Source organism: Orbicella franksi, chromosome 4, assembly GCF_964199315.1.
Source record: "Orbicella franksi chromosome 4, jaOrbFran1.1, whole genome shotgun sequence".
NCBI lineage: Eukaryota > Metazoa > Cnidaria > Anthozoa > Scleractinia > Merulinidae > Orbicella > Orbicella franksi.
In genome coordinates, this window is record NC_138148.1 from 9,282,847 (window position 1) to 9,296,867 (window position 14,021).

At 37.6% G+C, this 14,021-nt stretch overlaps 2 protein-coding genes across 2 annotated transcripts in view; both read right to left on the bottom strand.

Moving 5' to 3' along the window:
- Window positions 1-5,010: 5,010 nt before the first annotated feature.
- Window positions 5,011-6,042, bottom strand: LOC145483503 (uncharacterized). Its single transcript, XM_081462025.1, has 2 exons — window positions 5,619-6,042; window positions 5,011-5,536 (listed from the first exon to the last, which is right to left on the bottom strand). The coding sequence occupies exons 1-2, from the start codon at window positions 5,929-5,931 to the stop codon at window positions 5,391-5,393; spliced, it is 459 nt and encodes a 152-aa protein (XP_081318151.1). The 5' UTR covers window positions 5,932-6,042; the 3' UTR covers window positions 5,011-5,390.
- A 1,577-nt stretch (window positions 6,043-7,619) lies between these two features.
- LOC145483341 (uncharacterized) overlaps window positions 7,620-14,021 on the bottom strand; it is a 54,851-nt gene continuing 48,449 nt past the window's right edge. Inside the window, exon 2 of the mRNA XM_081461846.1 lies at window positions 7,620-10,261. Coding sequence (XP_081317972.1) covers window positions 8,951-9,496 — 546 coding nt within the window. The 5' untranslated portion in view covers window positions 9,497-10,261 and the 3' untranslated portion in view covers window positions 7,620-8,950. The remainder of the gene's footprint in view (window positions 10,262-14,021) is intronic.

Sequence of the window (14,021 nt, forward strand, 5' to 3'; positions counted from 1 at the left end):
TTCTCTCTGCTGTATTATTTGGGGAAAAAGAGGTTAATAAGAGGGTTATACAGCAGGGTTTTGCGTCATAGGTCCGTCATGAATTCTTGCGATAACCTCTTTCGCAATTATTTCGCAATTGTGCGAAAACTCAATCTCGCGAATAGAAGTAACAATGATGTTAGTGGAAATCGTTGCTTACAGAGAAAATTATTGCCCTTATGAAACTTTTTAACGCTCCATTTTGACTTCTAGTTTTTACGTTTTTCATGTTAGTTTGAAAATAGGTATACATTTTCCTTCGAAGCTCTTTGACTTCGGGGTTTGGCAGACAAAAGCGTGAAAACGTTAAAACAGCTTTGCGTACACTTTCAACAAAACACAAGAAGTGTGAGCTTCGAACGTGGCACTCGCGTTTAGACAAGGCACAAATATTATAATATATTCTAAATGCCGATTTCAACTTCAGTTTGTTGAGAGAGTGTGAAAGGTCTGTCTGTAGTTTTGCACTGGAGCCCAGATCGTTTTCCATTACTTACAAAATGACTTGAAATTAATTTTAAAACTTTGTTTTGTATAGATATTAACATATCTTTTTTTTTTTTCTTTTTTTCTTTATTGAAACAAATTGATATTAATACAGCAAATTAGTTACTTACCTACATAATTATAATAACAACTAATATTACTAATACTAATAATATAATACAACTAATTAGTACTAATAATACTACAATACTACAATGCTTACAACACTAAAAAACACCAATATCACTAACAATAGACGGTAACCAAAAAAAATAAATTCCAACAAACTATAACTAAATATTTACAAAATATAATGTAAATAACATATTAATTAGTATTACATGGGTCAACATACAGAAAGTGAATGCATATTAACACCTTTAAATAATTAAGCTTTTACAAAAGGCGACACTATCCATTTAGCTTCAAAGAAATCCTTTGTTTTTTTACTATGCAGACTTATATATTTTTCCGTTTCATATTTTACAGCAATTTTCTTTTTAAATCCATATATATTTGGAAGAATTTGACTTCTTCTACAATCCCATAAGTACAATTTCCCAATTATAATTAGATAGTTTAGCAGCTTGGCAGAAGGGGAGTTTTGTGGTATCATTCCAACTAAAACATCTTGCAACGAAAGTCGAATGTTTTCCTTTAAAAGTTGATGCCAAAATACTTCGAAGTCACGCCAGAAATCTATCGAGTAAGGACAGAGATACAGGAAGTGATATAGCGTTTCTGGTTCAGATGAACAAAATGAGCACGAGTCGTTCATTTTAAAGCCAATTTTGTAAAGTTTAGCATTAGTGTAAAGAATGGAGTTAAGAATTTTGTATTGAAATGCCTTAACATATGCTTCAAGAGCAACACTATGCGGGATCGTAAAAATTTTTTTAACTTCCTCGAGTGTAAAATGAAATTCATTTTGCAGCTTGTTTACAATAGTTGGAAAAAGAGCCTTTCTGCTTACAAGTAAAGTATAATAGTCTTTAGATTTCTTCTTTGTCACATCAAATATATTTTCGTCAATTTTTAGAGAAAGTTCACCTGTTGTTGATTTATGAGTACTATTTTTTAAAATGGAAGGAATGGAGTGTCGAAGACCAGCCCAAACTAAAAAATTAGTTTTCGAAATCCTGTTAGAAACTAGGGAAAAGGAATCTTTGTTATTTAAATCAAAGGATAGATCGCTGATATGAACTACACCAGCTTCGGAATAGCTTTTATAATAAACTGTTTTATTATTAATGAGTATTTGTTTGTTATTCCAAAGAATATAACGCCAGTTTTTTTCTGCACAGAACATATCTCTAAATTCTGACCACCACTGCAGTAATTCTAGATAGAATAGAGAAATATTCAGTGGAAGGATGCTAACATCATAGTTGCAATGAAACAAGAAAAGGCCGCCAAAGCGTTCTAGGTGATATGTCAGATACCTTTTCCAGGTGCCATCATTTGAGCTAACTATTCGTTTTAGCCATGCCAATCGAAGCGATATTATCATGCTATCAAAATCAATCATCTTTAAACCTCCGTTGGAGTGTTCATTTATCGCCGATCTACGTGTGACTTTATCAGGACCATTCCATAAGAATTGAAATAATAACTGGTTTAACTGACTTACCAATTCTTGTGGGGTAGGTATTAAAGATGACACATAAACAAATTTCGGGATTAATAGAGATTTGATAAGTGTAATTTTGCCATAAATAGAAAGACCTCTTGAGGACCAAATTCTAGTCAGGTTTTTAATACTGTCTAATCTTTCTATGAAATTCTTTTCAATAAGCAATTTTTGATCATACGTGTAATAAATTCCTAGAGCCTTTATCGGTTCGTTAGGCCATTTAATCCCAAAAGGCTGTGCGTTGCAGTTCCTTGAAGAACCTATCCACATAGCTTCCGTTTTGAAACAATTAATCTGTAAGCCAGAGACAATCTTGAAATCATCTAATAGCCTAAAAAGAGCAGTAGCAGAGCTTGTGTCGGCAGGTATTGCTGTCGTATCATCTGCGTATTGAAGAATTTTTGTCTCCTCACTCCCAATAGAGATACCTTTTATATCTTTATTCTGTCGAATCGCAATTGCTAATATTTCTATAGTAACTACAAAGAGGTAAGGAGAGAGCGGGTCCCCCTGTCGTACCCCACGTTCAAGCTTAAAGTATTCGGATGAAAGTCCGTTGTTTATCACACAGCTTTGTATGTTTCTGTAGAACGTTTTAACCCAATGGATGAAATTAGGGCCAAAATTGAAGGATTTTAAACAATAGAAAAGAAAATCCCATTCTACGCTATCAAATGCCTTTTCAAAATCAATAAATATCATTAGTCCCGGAATACTTTCTTTTGCAGTGAAATCCATAATATCAAAAACTGATCTAATTGTTTCGCCGATATATCGGTCTTTCACGTATCCAGTTTGGTTATGGTGTATAATGTTTGGAAGAACATTTTTAATTCTTGTGACGATCATCTTAGACATAACTTTTGTGTCAACGTTTACGAGAGAGATTGGACGCCAGTTCTCAATATAAGAACGATCTTTTCCTTTTTTTTCTATTAGAGTAATTACCGCTTGTTTTTGAGAACAAGACATTTCACCTTTTTCAAAGCTTTCGTTCACGCATTTAAGAAAAGGATCGCTTATTAAAGGCCAGAACAATTTGTAGAATTCTATAGGAATTCCGTCATTCCCGGGAGTTTTGTTGGTTTGAAAACTTTCGAGGATATTGTAACAATCCTCAGCTGAAATTTTGCCTTCGCAGGTTAACATTTGTTTTTCGGTTAATTGAGGTATATTCAAATTCTCTAGAAACTTTACAATGTTCTGACGATTTTCCGCATCACTATTTGAACTTTTATATAGCTCTCGATAAAATCGTTTTTGTCCTTGAAGAATGCCAAACGGATCTGTCTTTACGACGCCGCTGATGACTAGTTTCCTTATATGCTTTTTTACATGATTTCTTTTTTCTAAGTTTAGGAAATATTTGGTACTTTTCTCGCCGTGTTCATGCCAACGTGCTCGGGCACGGATTATTATTCCGTTGACTTTTTCATCATAAAATGATTCGAGCTTATCCTTAGCCGCATTTAAATTGTTACCATTCGAATCATTGGGGTCCGTTTCGAAAACCTGTTTCGCTTCAGTATATTCTTTTTCAAGTTTTGATCCTCTTTCGTTTCTCTCCTATATTAACATATCTTGTTGGACTTAAAAATTATCATATTTCAGCAGTAATCTTTAAAGTGCCACTATGATCAAATTCTCCATACCCATTTTTTTACATTTTCGCACACAATAGGTCTTTCCTAGATTTCTTGCCAAATTTCAATCTATTACGAACATTAGAACTCATGTTGTTTCGACCTTTATTTCCGAGAATTTACGGCCGCCATTAATTTTCCTTGTTCCAAGTCTTGGTTAAGAACTTGAGAAAATGACGTCATTTTCTCAAAAATACCGCACGGGTTGAAATTATAATAACAATTAGCACAGCAATTCACATAAAGAATAACAAAAACTTTGGCTCATATGTTCGTGCAATTTTTTACATTAATTGTTATTATAATTTCAACCCGTGCGGTATTTTTGAGAAAATGACGTCATTTTCTCAAATTTTCAACCAAGACTTGGAACAAGGAAAATTAATGGCGGCCGTAAATTCTCTGAAATTAAGGTCCAAAAACCACGAGTTCGAATGTTCGTAAAAGACTGAAATTTGGCAAAATATCTAAGAAAGACCTATTGTGTAAGAAAATGTAAAGAAATGAATATCGAGAATTTCCTCATAGTAGCACTTTAAGGTGGCTGAACACAATTTTTGATACCTGTGTTTCATTCAGCTTTCTCTCTAAAACCCTTGATCCCTCGGTCGTTAAAAATGGCAGCAAGCAAGTTAACAACACAAACTTTGGTTTTTTGATGGTTGGGCTTTCTGGGCAGAAATTCCAATATCTTCACAGTACTTGACCTAAAAATAACAATAGGCTCTTCTTAGGAACGTTCTTTCAGGTTCGGGTTAAGTTAATGCAGATCTAAAACAAAGGTTGAGCCGAAGATCGTGCCACAACGAAAACAAGAATTGAACCAGAAATCCTAGATCTGGTAGGTTTGACGGTGCGCGCGCATCTAAGCTCGATGATGCTAGCTGACCTCGATTAATGTTGCCTCACCTTCAGATTTCTCCCAGAGGTCGCTATTCTTGCTGCCTCTGGGAACGAAAACACCATGGACAACAGTTTCGTCCGTCTTAGGGCTTGCAGCGCCAATGGGGAGGGCGGGGGGTGGGGGAGGTTGGTGGACTCCTATATGAGAAGGTCGGGTCTCACTTAGCTGTCAAAGTATCTTTGAGGGTGTACTCGAACTGAATAATAATAAAAAACGCTCTTATTTCCGTCTCTAGGCTCTATTTCTGCCGGTCACTCGCGTCCGTATCGGCCTCTTCATGGTTGCACTGACCCATTGCATGTTCAGATCCATGGGAAACCACAGATGTTCCTACGACACAATTAAATCACAGAGGATTATAGATTAAACAGCATAGGAACAATTATTCAAAGAATCAATACATTTTACAGCTTTACTAACCAGATGTAATGTATAATGTTCTGTCGAGGGGCTATTGGAATTACGCTACTTTCGACGTCAGAAAGGAAAACAGCTCAGACTTGTTGTCACGGTCTCGCAGAAACATCATTCAGTTCTTTGGAAGCTTCGTTTGGCCTGCTACTTTCCTTCTGACCCCTTGACCTCTTTTCTCCGTTGTTGCGTCCTTTAGGCTATCAGGAACGTATGTGTCCAACACCACATCCACACGTTTGCTTTGATGGAGCTGCTGTCGAAGCTTCGACAGTGGGCAGACAGTGGACTATTAGTGCGCCATCCAAGACTTTGCAGTCAATCCCTCTGACAGACGACCTGACAATTCAAAATCTTTAAGTTCAAGGGCCATTTGACGGATGCTCCTATCAGTTTCCAGCACCAAAAAACAGTGAAGCTTGTCGCCGTCGTCTCCTCCTAAACACAATAAACATTGCGATCACTCTTCGGAGACAGATTGGTGTTTCCTGCATTTCGGTGCGGGTCTTTTAAACCTCACCTGCTCTGCTGTCCTCGCTTCGTTTTCGGCGGGCACGCTCTTGAGCTTTCTTTAGCTTTGAAATACTAAACTTCAGGTGACAGGACTTGTGCCAAGAACCGTGATTACGACAAAGGCAATCTACATCAACATCGTCGCCAAATTTAAGCTCCACAGGTAAACCGTCTGCTTCCCGAAAGCTGTTGACATTTTGAAGGAAAGCCAAATACGTTTGGCGGCTAGCTTCAGGTGGTCCATTACTGTTTAGAGGACACTTTAATGCTTCTCTCGTAGACTCCTGACAAATGATGCACTTTTTCCAATCAAATGACATTGAAATTAAAGCTCCTAGAAGAATAAAAACGAAATTTAAAGTCAACTATGCAGTGAAGAAACCTTATTACTTTCATTAAAATTACCGTTTTTCTCCCTATAATTCTTACAATTAACTATTTGTTGTACCTGCAGACTGAGATAAATGATAACCAAAATGATCTGCTCTCTAGATTTCAACAACTAATCACTGTTATAAAACAATCAAATGGATTAAATCATGACCAAAGACATAAAAAAATAAAAGATTTCTTGTGCATAGTTCCAACAGAAACTACTTTCATGATGAACTGGTCCTGCCTATTCAAACAGGAGCCTTGTAAAACAAACGTTTTCACTTAAACTCGCTTAAAACTATTCTAATAGATAAACAAAATATATTATTTCTACCCTCCCTACATAATTTTAGCATATTCAAGTTCTTTTGCAAAGAATTTTTGACACTTTCTTCAGATACTTACAGATACAGCAGAGCAACAAAGAGGCCGCCATCTTGGATGAACGAGCGAGGCATGGGCTTGAATCTTTTCTGTGCTACTAAAAGAGATGTTTCTTTGCCACTAGTGCATCGGAAACGAATCAGAAGACACAAACATACATATAAAAACTGAAAAATGCTTGTTTTGAAAGCATTTCTTTGCATTTGCTAATAAAATAGATTTACACCACAGGTATCACATACCTTGATTTTGGTCAAAAACTAAAATCTCCCTAAAACGGGAGCGTGAGCAGATTGACATGGGCACCCCTTCTAATATCATTTGCTAGGGTATAAGCAAGCTGTGTGCCAAATTTCATGCTTTTATCACTCTTGTCACGATCCAGCCTAAATTTTGCGTTAAGCCACCTGACTATGTGGACCTTTTGAGGATATCAGCTCCCTAAGAGGCCGGGTAACAAAACCGCTTTTTTAACCCCTAAAAGGTACGACGAGTACCCTCCCCCCCCACCCCCGGGGCAAGACCCTCAATGCTTCCCGAGGCAACGGGTAGCAGGGTTGAGGCTAGGAGAAACAAAACTCGCTGTTTCCCATGGGGTCAGTCATAAAGCAAAATTAACGTTAACATACCCATCCAGCGTTAAAATTGGTTTTACACCCGCTTTCAGTGTTACGTGCGTAGGAGACATCTTTCGACATACCACACGAGGTTCGTTACACTGTTGACAACCAAGTGCTTTGTTTATGTAGAAATTTGTTATTCCGCTTACTATTTTGGGGTTCAACATCCTGTGTATTTAAACTTAACTGACCTGAACCTGGAACCTTATTACAGACATTCACCGTTTACTAAATAACAGAAACATGTCCAATTAGCCCACAAGGAGTGGAATTTCCATCCGGTCGTCATAGTCGCAAGTCCGTTATACTGAGGACTTGAAAAAGCTCTTAGCCACTGAATGTGTGGTTACCGCAGAAGATTATTTCTGCTTTCGCTATTTTATCAGCAAAGTGACTACTAAACTAGGATAGCATAAGCTGAGTAACCACATAGTATCAGACTTCTTAAAAACTAAACTCGGCCAAGTATTCTCTTCTAACATCTCAGCTGCACATTTGTGAACTGGTGGTGCAAAACATCAGTTAGCTTATATTGCATGTGGCGTTTGCAATATAATCAAATCGACCTTTTAAATCGATTTTCTTAGAACTACTTATCTCTTTCAAATGTGGACATAAAGCGACTTTATTTGTTTTCAAAAACAAGATGAGACATCAAATATATTTGTCTCGTTTTTATTTTGCATCAGACTTTCTTCGTGGCTCGCAAGCCGTAGTTGAAGGATTTAAAGTCGCCTACACGTCTTTAAATATAAATTTCACTTCCTTGGTTACCAAGAAAGATATGTGTTTGAAGTATTTCACTCCCCTATTCTTCTCTTCCTATCAACCCTTCCCCTCACGCAGTCTACCCCCATCCCCTTCCTCTCTATTGAAGTTAATTTTTCAGAAAGTTTCAAAGCATAATTGCCATCAGCTATGATCAAGTGGCTGATGAAAAATAACTCCGACCTCACTGAGCCAGTTACAAAGACAACAAAAGCGCTATTCATTGCTGTTCTCAATCGCATTATGCCCTACACTGGCACTGAAATGACAATGCATTCTTCCATTTTGCTATATCACGTGAGTTATCTGCCAGGGCATGCAACATAATCTGAATATCAACGAATCACGAGATCAACCGTTGAACAAGGAATAAAAACAACTCAAAACAAGGACAACAAGGAAGGTTATTCACCTCTTATCTCAAACCATTTCCGCCCTCCATTTGACTGACATTTGGTTCCTTCTCGGTTCCCTCTATTATAAAAAGCCCCACTACCTCAGTGCTCCAAATCACTTGGAACACGCTGTTGAGCTTTAGGTTATTCTGCAAGCGAAGCCAAGAAGTTGATCTCGGTGCTGGCGAAGCCTCACAACCCGGTGTGCAAACACTCGATCACGCTTCCTCTTTGATTTATTTGTGGTTTTATTAAATTTCTTTTGTATTTCTTTAATGACCTATTCTTGTTGTTGAATATACATGCGACGCCTTTCAAAGGTCAAGTATAAGCGAAAAAATAATAACGATATTTAATTGTAACACACCATATTTGGACAGTTTAACAAGGGCCAGGGTCCTTAAAAAATCACGGGTTAAACTATGTTTTAATCAGAAAGTACAAGGATATAAACCAAGAGATAAAAAAAGCAGGTATAGGGATTACAACAATACGGACGGCACTGACGTCGAGTGGTTCAAAATACAATACAGAGAGTACACGAATTGCCCACTATGCAATATGTTATTTGAAATTTCCATTTTAGAAGACAATAAAGTAACTAAGCAATATTACAGCTGAAAAAAAGGAAAATAAACAACCACACACAATTTCAAATTGCCAATTAATGTGCATAAAAAATTAAATGTCTCTGACAAATAGAAAAAATAGCACATTTGTGCCGGTCATTATCTACAAGTGATACAACAACAGTTTATTTCGTGCGTCCAAGGGCGGTAGAGTCAAGATCAAAAGGACTAGTGTCCAGAAGCGATTGCGACTCCCTTTTCAATTTGTTCCATAACAGCTCCAGTTACCTCTGTTCCTTTCTTGGCCAAATCCAGAATGTTGTTCCAACGCTCTGTATCCACGCTCCATTCTCCGGTTGTTTTATCTTTATATCCACTGAACGCAATTCTGACCCCTGCATGGAAAGGCGGGAGGTAAGTTTTATCTTGCCAGCTGAACTGAACCGACGCCCATTGTGTTTGAGCATCGGAGCCAGTTCTGGTTGGACTCTCGTCGGCGCCATACCATAGCATCTGAAAACCGCAGGGAATGAACATGTTGACGGTGTCGTCCGTTCTATCAATCACAACTTTCCACTGATGGTTGTACCTATCTGTGAAGGTGAACTCAAAGGGAAGTTCGGAATTCTTTTTTCCGTAGCGAAGCGTGTCGTAAGTGCGTGATCCTTCGATGTACTGCAGTTCGCCTCCCTTCTTACGATAGACACTGTTCATACCCTCATATGTCACCAGTGCTGCAGGTGTAATCGCTTTTCCATCACAAAAGATCTTCATTGTGCAAGATGTTTTCGAAACTAATCGTGCCAGCTACAGCGCACTTTGCCAACAACAAACCGCGAATGCAAGACTACAGCTGAAATGGGAAAGAACTTCGCCTAGTAACCACTATAAGATGAGTCACAACTCCTGCTGATTGGCTGAAAAAAATCATACGACTGCTATACGACAGTCATGACTTTAAAACAATGTTAATTTGATGACTCATTTTAAAGGGAAAGTACCATTGTACTAAATCATCAACTTCCTGTTTTCCGGAAAAAAACATGTTTAATAACATCTGCCAAGGCATGCAACATAATCTGACTATCAACGAATCACGAGATAAACAGTTGAACAAGGAATAAAAACAATTCAAAACAAAGACAACGAAGAAGCTAAGATTATTCACCTCTTGCCTCAAACCATTTCCGCCCTCCATTTGGCCGACATTTGGTTTCTTGCTGATTCCTTCTATTATAAAAAGCACCCCTACCTCAGTGCTCCAAGTCACTTGGAACACGCTGTTGAGCTTTAGAGTCGGCTTCAGAGTACTTTTCCACTGATTCCAAACAGGGCATGCAACATAATCTGACTACCAATGAATCACGAGCCAGAGATCAACCGTGGCAGATCAACCGTTGAACAAGGAATAACTTGACAACTCAAAACAAAGACAACAAGGAAGGTTATTCACCTCTTGTGTCAAACCATGTCCGCCCTCCATTTGACTGACATTGGGTTCCTTCTTGCCGTTCCTTCTATTTTAAAAGGCACCGCTTCCTCAGTGTTCCAAATCACTTGGAACACGCGTTGAGCTTTAGGTTATCCTGCAAGCGAAGCCAAGAAGTTTAGTTTATCTCGGTCGGTGTGCAAGCAGTCGATTACGCCACTTCTTTGATTTATTTGTTGTTTTATTAACGCCTTTGGAATAGACAGAGATTCATCATGGTAGGAGCCGGCACAGGCTGGACTCGAGGTTCTTAACAAGGTGCTAGCAGTCGGGATGAATGGTCAGTACGTCAAACTCGTTCTAGTGAAAATCACCTTTCTGAACTGATGCCAGTAGTAACAGTAACAAACCATAAATTTCTATAACCCCATTCAAGATATGGCAATAGTGCTATTGCATCAGTGTTCTCATGGTGCCTCTATTGTACTTGTCACTAGGTAATTTGTTTCTTCGGTGGGTTAAAACTAACCTCTTGCTAAAGGAAAGATTTAAAAAAGCGCTGTTCGAACAGCGTGATAGCTAGCATCGACAGGCAGCCAGTTCTGGCAAGATCATAACGTTACAGGTCGATCGCATCAAAGAAATTTACCCTGTTTCACACACTGACAAGATTGCTCGGGGAAAAAAAGATTACTCAGTGTTTGGAAAGCAGGCTATGTCCATGCACTTATGAAGTAGCTTAAACTGGCTCTGATTCGCTAGTTTCGTATGTTTTACAGAATAGCGTTCTCCTCTAGCACAGCACAAATACACCATATGCAACAAATTTATTCAAGGAAAGAGCTGTGTGATATTTAATTTACTAGAATTGCGAATGATATGAAAGGTGTTTGAAAGCTTTCAGTTCATATGAATAACTTTTTAAAATATCTCAAATTTCAGCTTTAGACAACATTTCCGTGAATACTACATTGAAAACGAGGCAATGATTGCCTGGTGGAATGACTGGAAAGCGAGAGACCAGAGAGCTAAAATCGAGAGAACTTTCAACCACGGCCGCTTTTCTAAGGAGAAAAAAAAAAAAAGAAGAAAAAAAAGACACTAAACACTAAAGCAATAAGTAACATTTTTGACGTGATTACCCATAGATTCCGCGTGAAACAACAGAAAGATTAGAGGTCTGCGCGCAGGCTAAAAATGGCCTGAATGTACAAAGAAATTGGTACCCTCAGATGTTTCAAGTGTGGAATTCCTCGATACCCTAGTGTATTGCTCAAAGTTTCTCTTGTATTTTCATTTTTCGTTTGAGAATAATGGCAATTTTTTTTCTCTCTTTCTCTCTCTCTCTTCAGGTATAGTCAATGGCAGATGGTACTGTTGCTTTACTCAAGAAGGCTTGCGGGCCAAATGACAGCCTCTTGACTAAACAAGAAGATTTTAGAGTGTGGATGATATTCCGTCCGCCAGTAGCTTCTCGATAGAACTCTTACAGTTTTGATTATTTTGTTTCTAGTTTTCACATGTATGCTAATTGTCACGTAAAATTTCAAAGAGATGTACAATTTAGCTTTTCTTACGAGACATTAAGGCAAAATAGTCCGCCTCCTTTCATTCAGAAGTAAAGGGATCACTTTTCTTCATAGGCTACAAATTAAAAGAAAGGGAAACCATTGTGTGTTTAATTGATCCACTAAACATGTAATTTCGTGAATCGCTTGTTACATTTATCAAATTTAGCGAGCGAATTGTTCTTTAGTAAGAAATCTAAGTACACGATTACATCACATGTCTGATGTATGGGCTTTGCGCTGGTTAAAAAGCAGTTTTGAAATAATCTCAGGCTGGTATTAGAGGTTTTGGAGAGCTTGTACCCTACTTTTAGTTATTCAAACGATCATTCGATATGAGAATTTTGTGTCAAATAGTCTATGAGTTTTCGTAATTTCAAATTTCAGATCCACCCTGAAGTCATCTAGTTGCAAACGGCTCTGTTACATCTTTGTTTCAAAGCAACGCGCTCGATTATATCATATCTTTCCGACTTTTGATATTCTTTTACTTAGACAACGAACATAGAAAGTTCTTCGAGTGAACTCATCGCCCAAGGTTTCAAACCAGGTCAACGTAGTAAACCAGCACAAGGAAGAATTTCAAAAAAGAAGGAGTGTTTAGCGCTTATAAATAAAGCTATAGTATATCAAAGACAAGCATAAACGTCCGTATTGTACTTTTGAGCCTGACAGAGGATGAAGCACTGACATTTGATAGTCAAACAAGTAAAGAACAAAATAGTTATCTTTCCCGAGAGAGCCGCGATCTATCTTGCCTGTATAACCGTACCGTGATGTAAATTAGGGGACTTCGACAGTTTCCTTAAGAAGATTGCCAATCAAAGGTGCAGCAATTATGTTCAATTTGAATTATTTGTTTCAGTTGTTTGCTCGGCCCCACTAGCACTTGTGCTAAAACACTGCCGAGGGTAAATAAGGTTTTTTTATTAATTTTTTTATTTTTATTTTTTTATTTTTATTTTTAAAAGCAGTAAAACAAATTATCTGCGATGCTTGTAGATTTGTTCACTTAAAGTCCCTATAAACGTGCAATAGACAGTATGCTACAATGTTGGTTTTCTCAATAAGCTTTATGTTGTGTTCTTCGTGTAAATCAAACTTTAGTCACCTTCAGCAACACGCTTTTTAAGAAGTATGTTTAAATTATGAAAACATAAAACCATTTAACAATAATAATAATAATAATAATAATAATAATAATAATAATAATAACTTTATTTAAGTGTCGATGTATTTAGCACTAGCGTGCTAATTGGGGACACTGTAAATAAATAAACAAATATTTCAAATATAACATAAACTATTAAGAATCCCACCTGGTGGGAGGCTGACCAGTTGGCTATTTACACAACGCGGCCGAGGAGTCGAACTCGGGGCTACCGAGAACAAATCCAGATAGCGGTAGGAACCTAAACCAGTCGGCCACGCCGCCTCCGCTAATACCTTCATTTGATGACCCTTAAATTAAAAACAGTTATTTCAGAAGAAGTAACCGGTGTTGATTATCGATTTCAAATCATACATATGTGCCGTAAAATTTCGCCGTTAATAAGCCCTGATTTACGTTGATTCAAAAGGCTTAGTTAAGTAAGATGGGCTTATTTTGCAGAGCAATCGTAACCGACGGTGAGGGGAAAGGGGCATTTGATTAAACAATTATTTTCCATTGAACTTATTTCATTCTGCAATCAAGGAACGATACAGTAGAAAAGCCGTTACAAATTGAGGCGAATGCTAAAAAAAAATAGCTACTTTTTCAACCGCGCTTTGCTTTGTTAGAAAACATTTGGGAGTATTAAAAGTTCAGGATTAGTCGCAAACAACAATTGTATCCGGCGTGCTTTTAGTTTCATAACACAACAAAGCACGGTTAAGGATTTTTGACTTAATTATTGAATCTAAAATTCAGTGAGCGATGATGTTCAACTAATCAAACAATACGTTTGGCTAGCGAGTGCCGGTTGATTGTTCATTATGATATTGGACCTACGGTTCAATCTACAAAGCACGTGCCAATAAACTGTTGTTGCGCGACAAATAACATCTCACAACCTCTGTTTGTTTCAGGCTCTTTTCGGAGCATGAATGAAGATATATATCAGTGTAATGTTTATCCGTACTGCACAAAAAAATCCGGGTAATGTAAATTAATGTTCCTTTACTTGACAATTCAGTTCTACGCAATTCAAATACAATAAAAATGGTGCGCGCAAAATTTGTATGCTTGGATGAACTTTTCAATGTATGCTGTGGAAAACAAATTTTCCTACAACATTGTCATGATATTTGGCGAATTTAC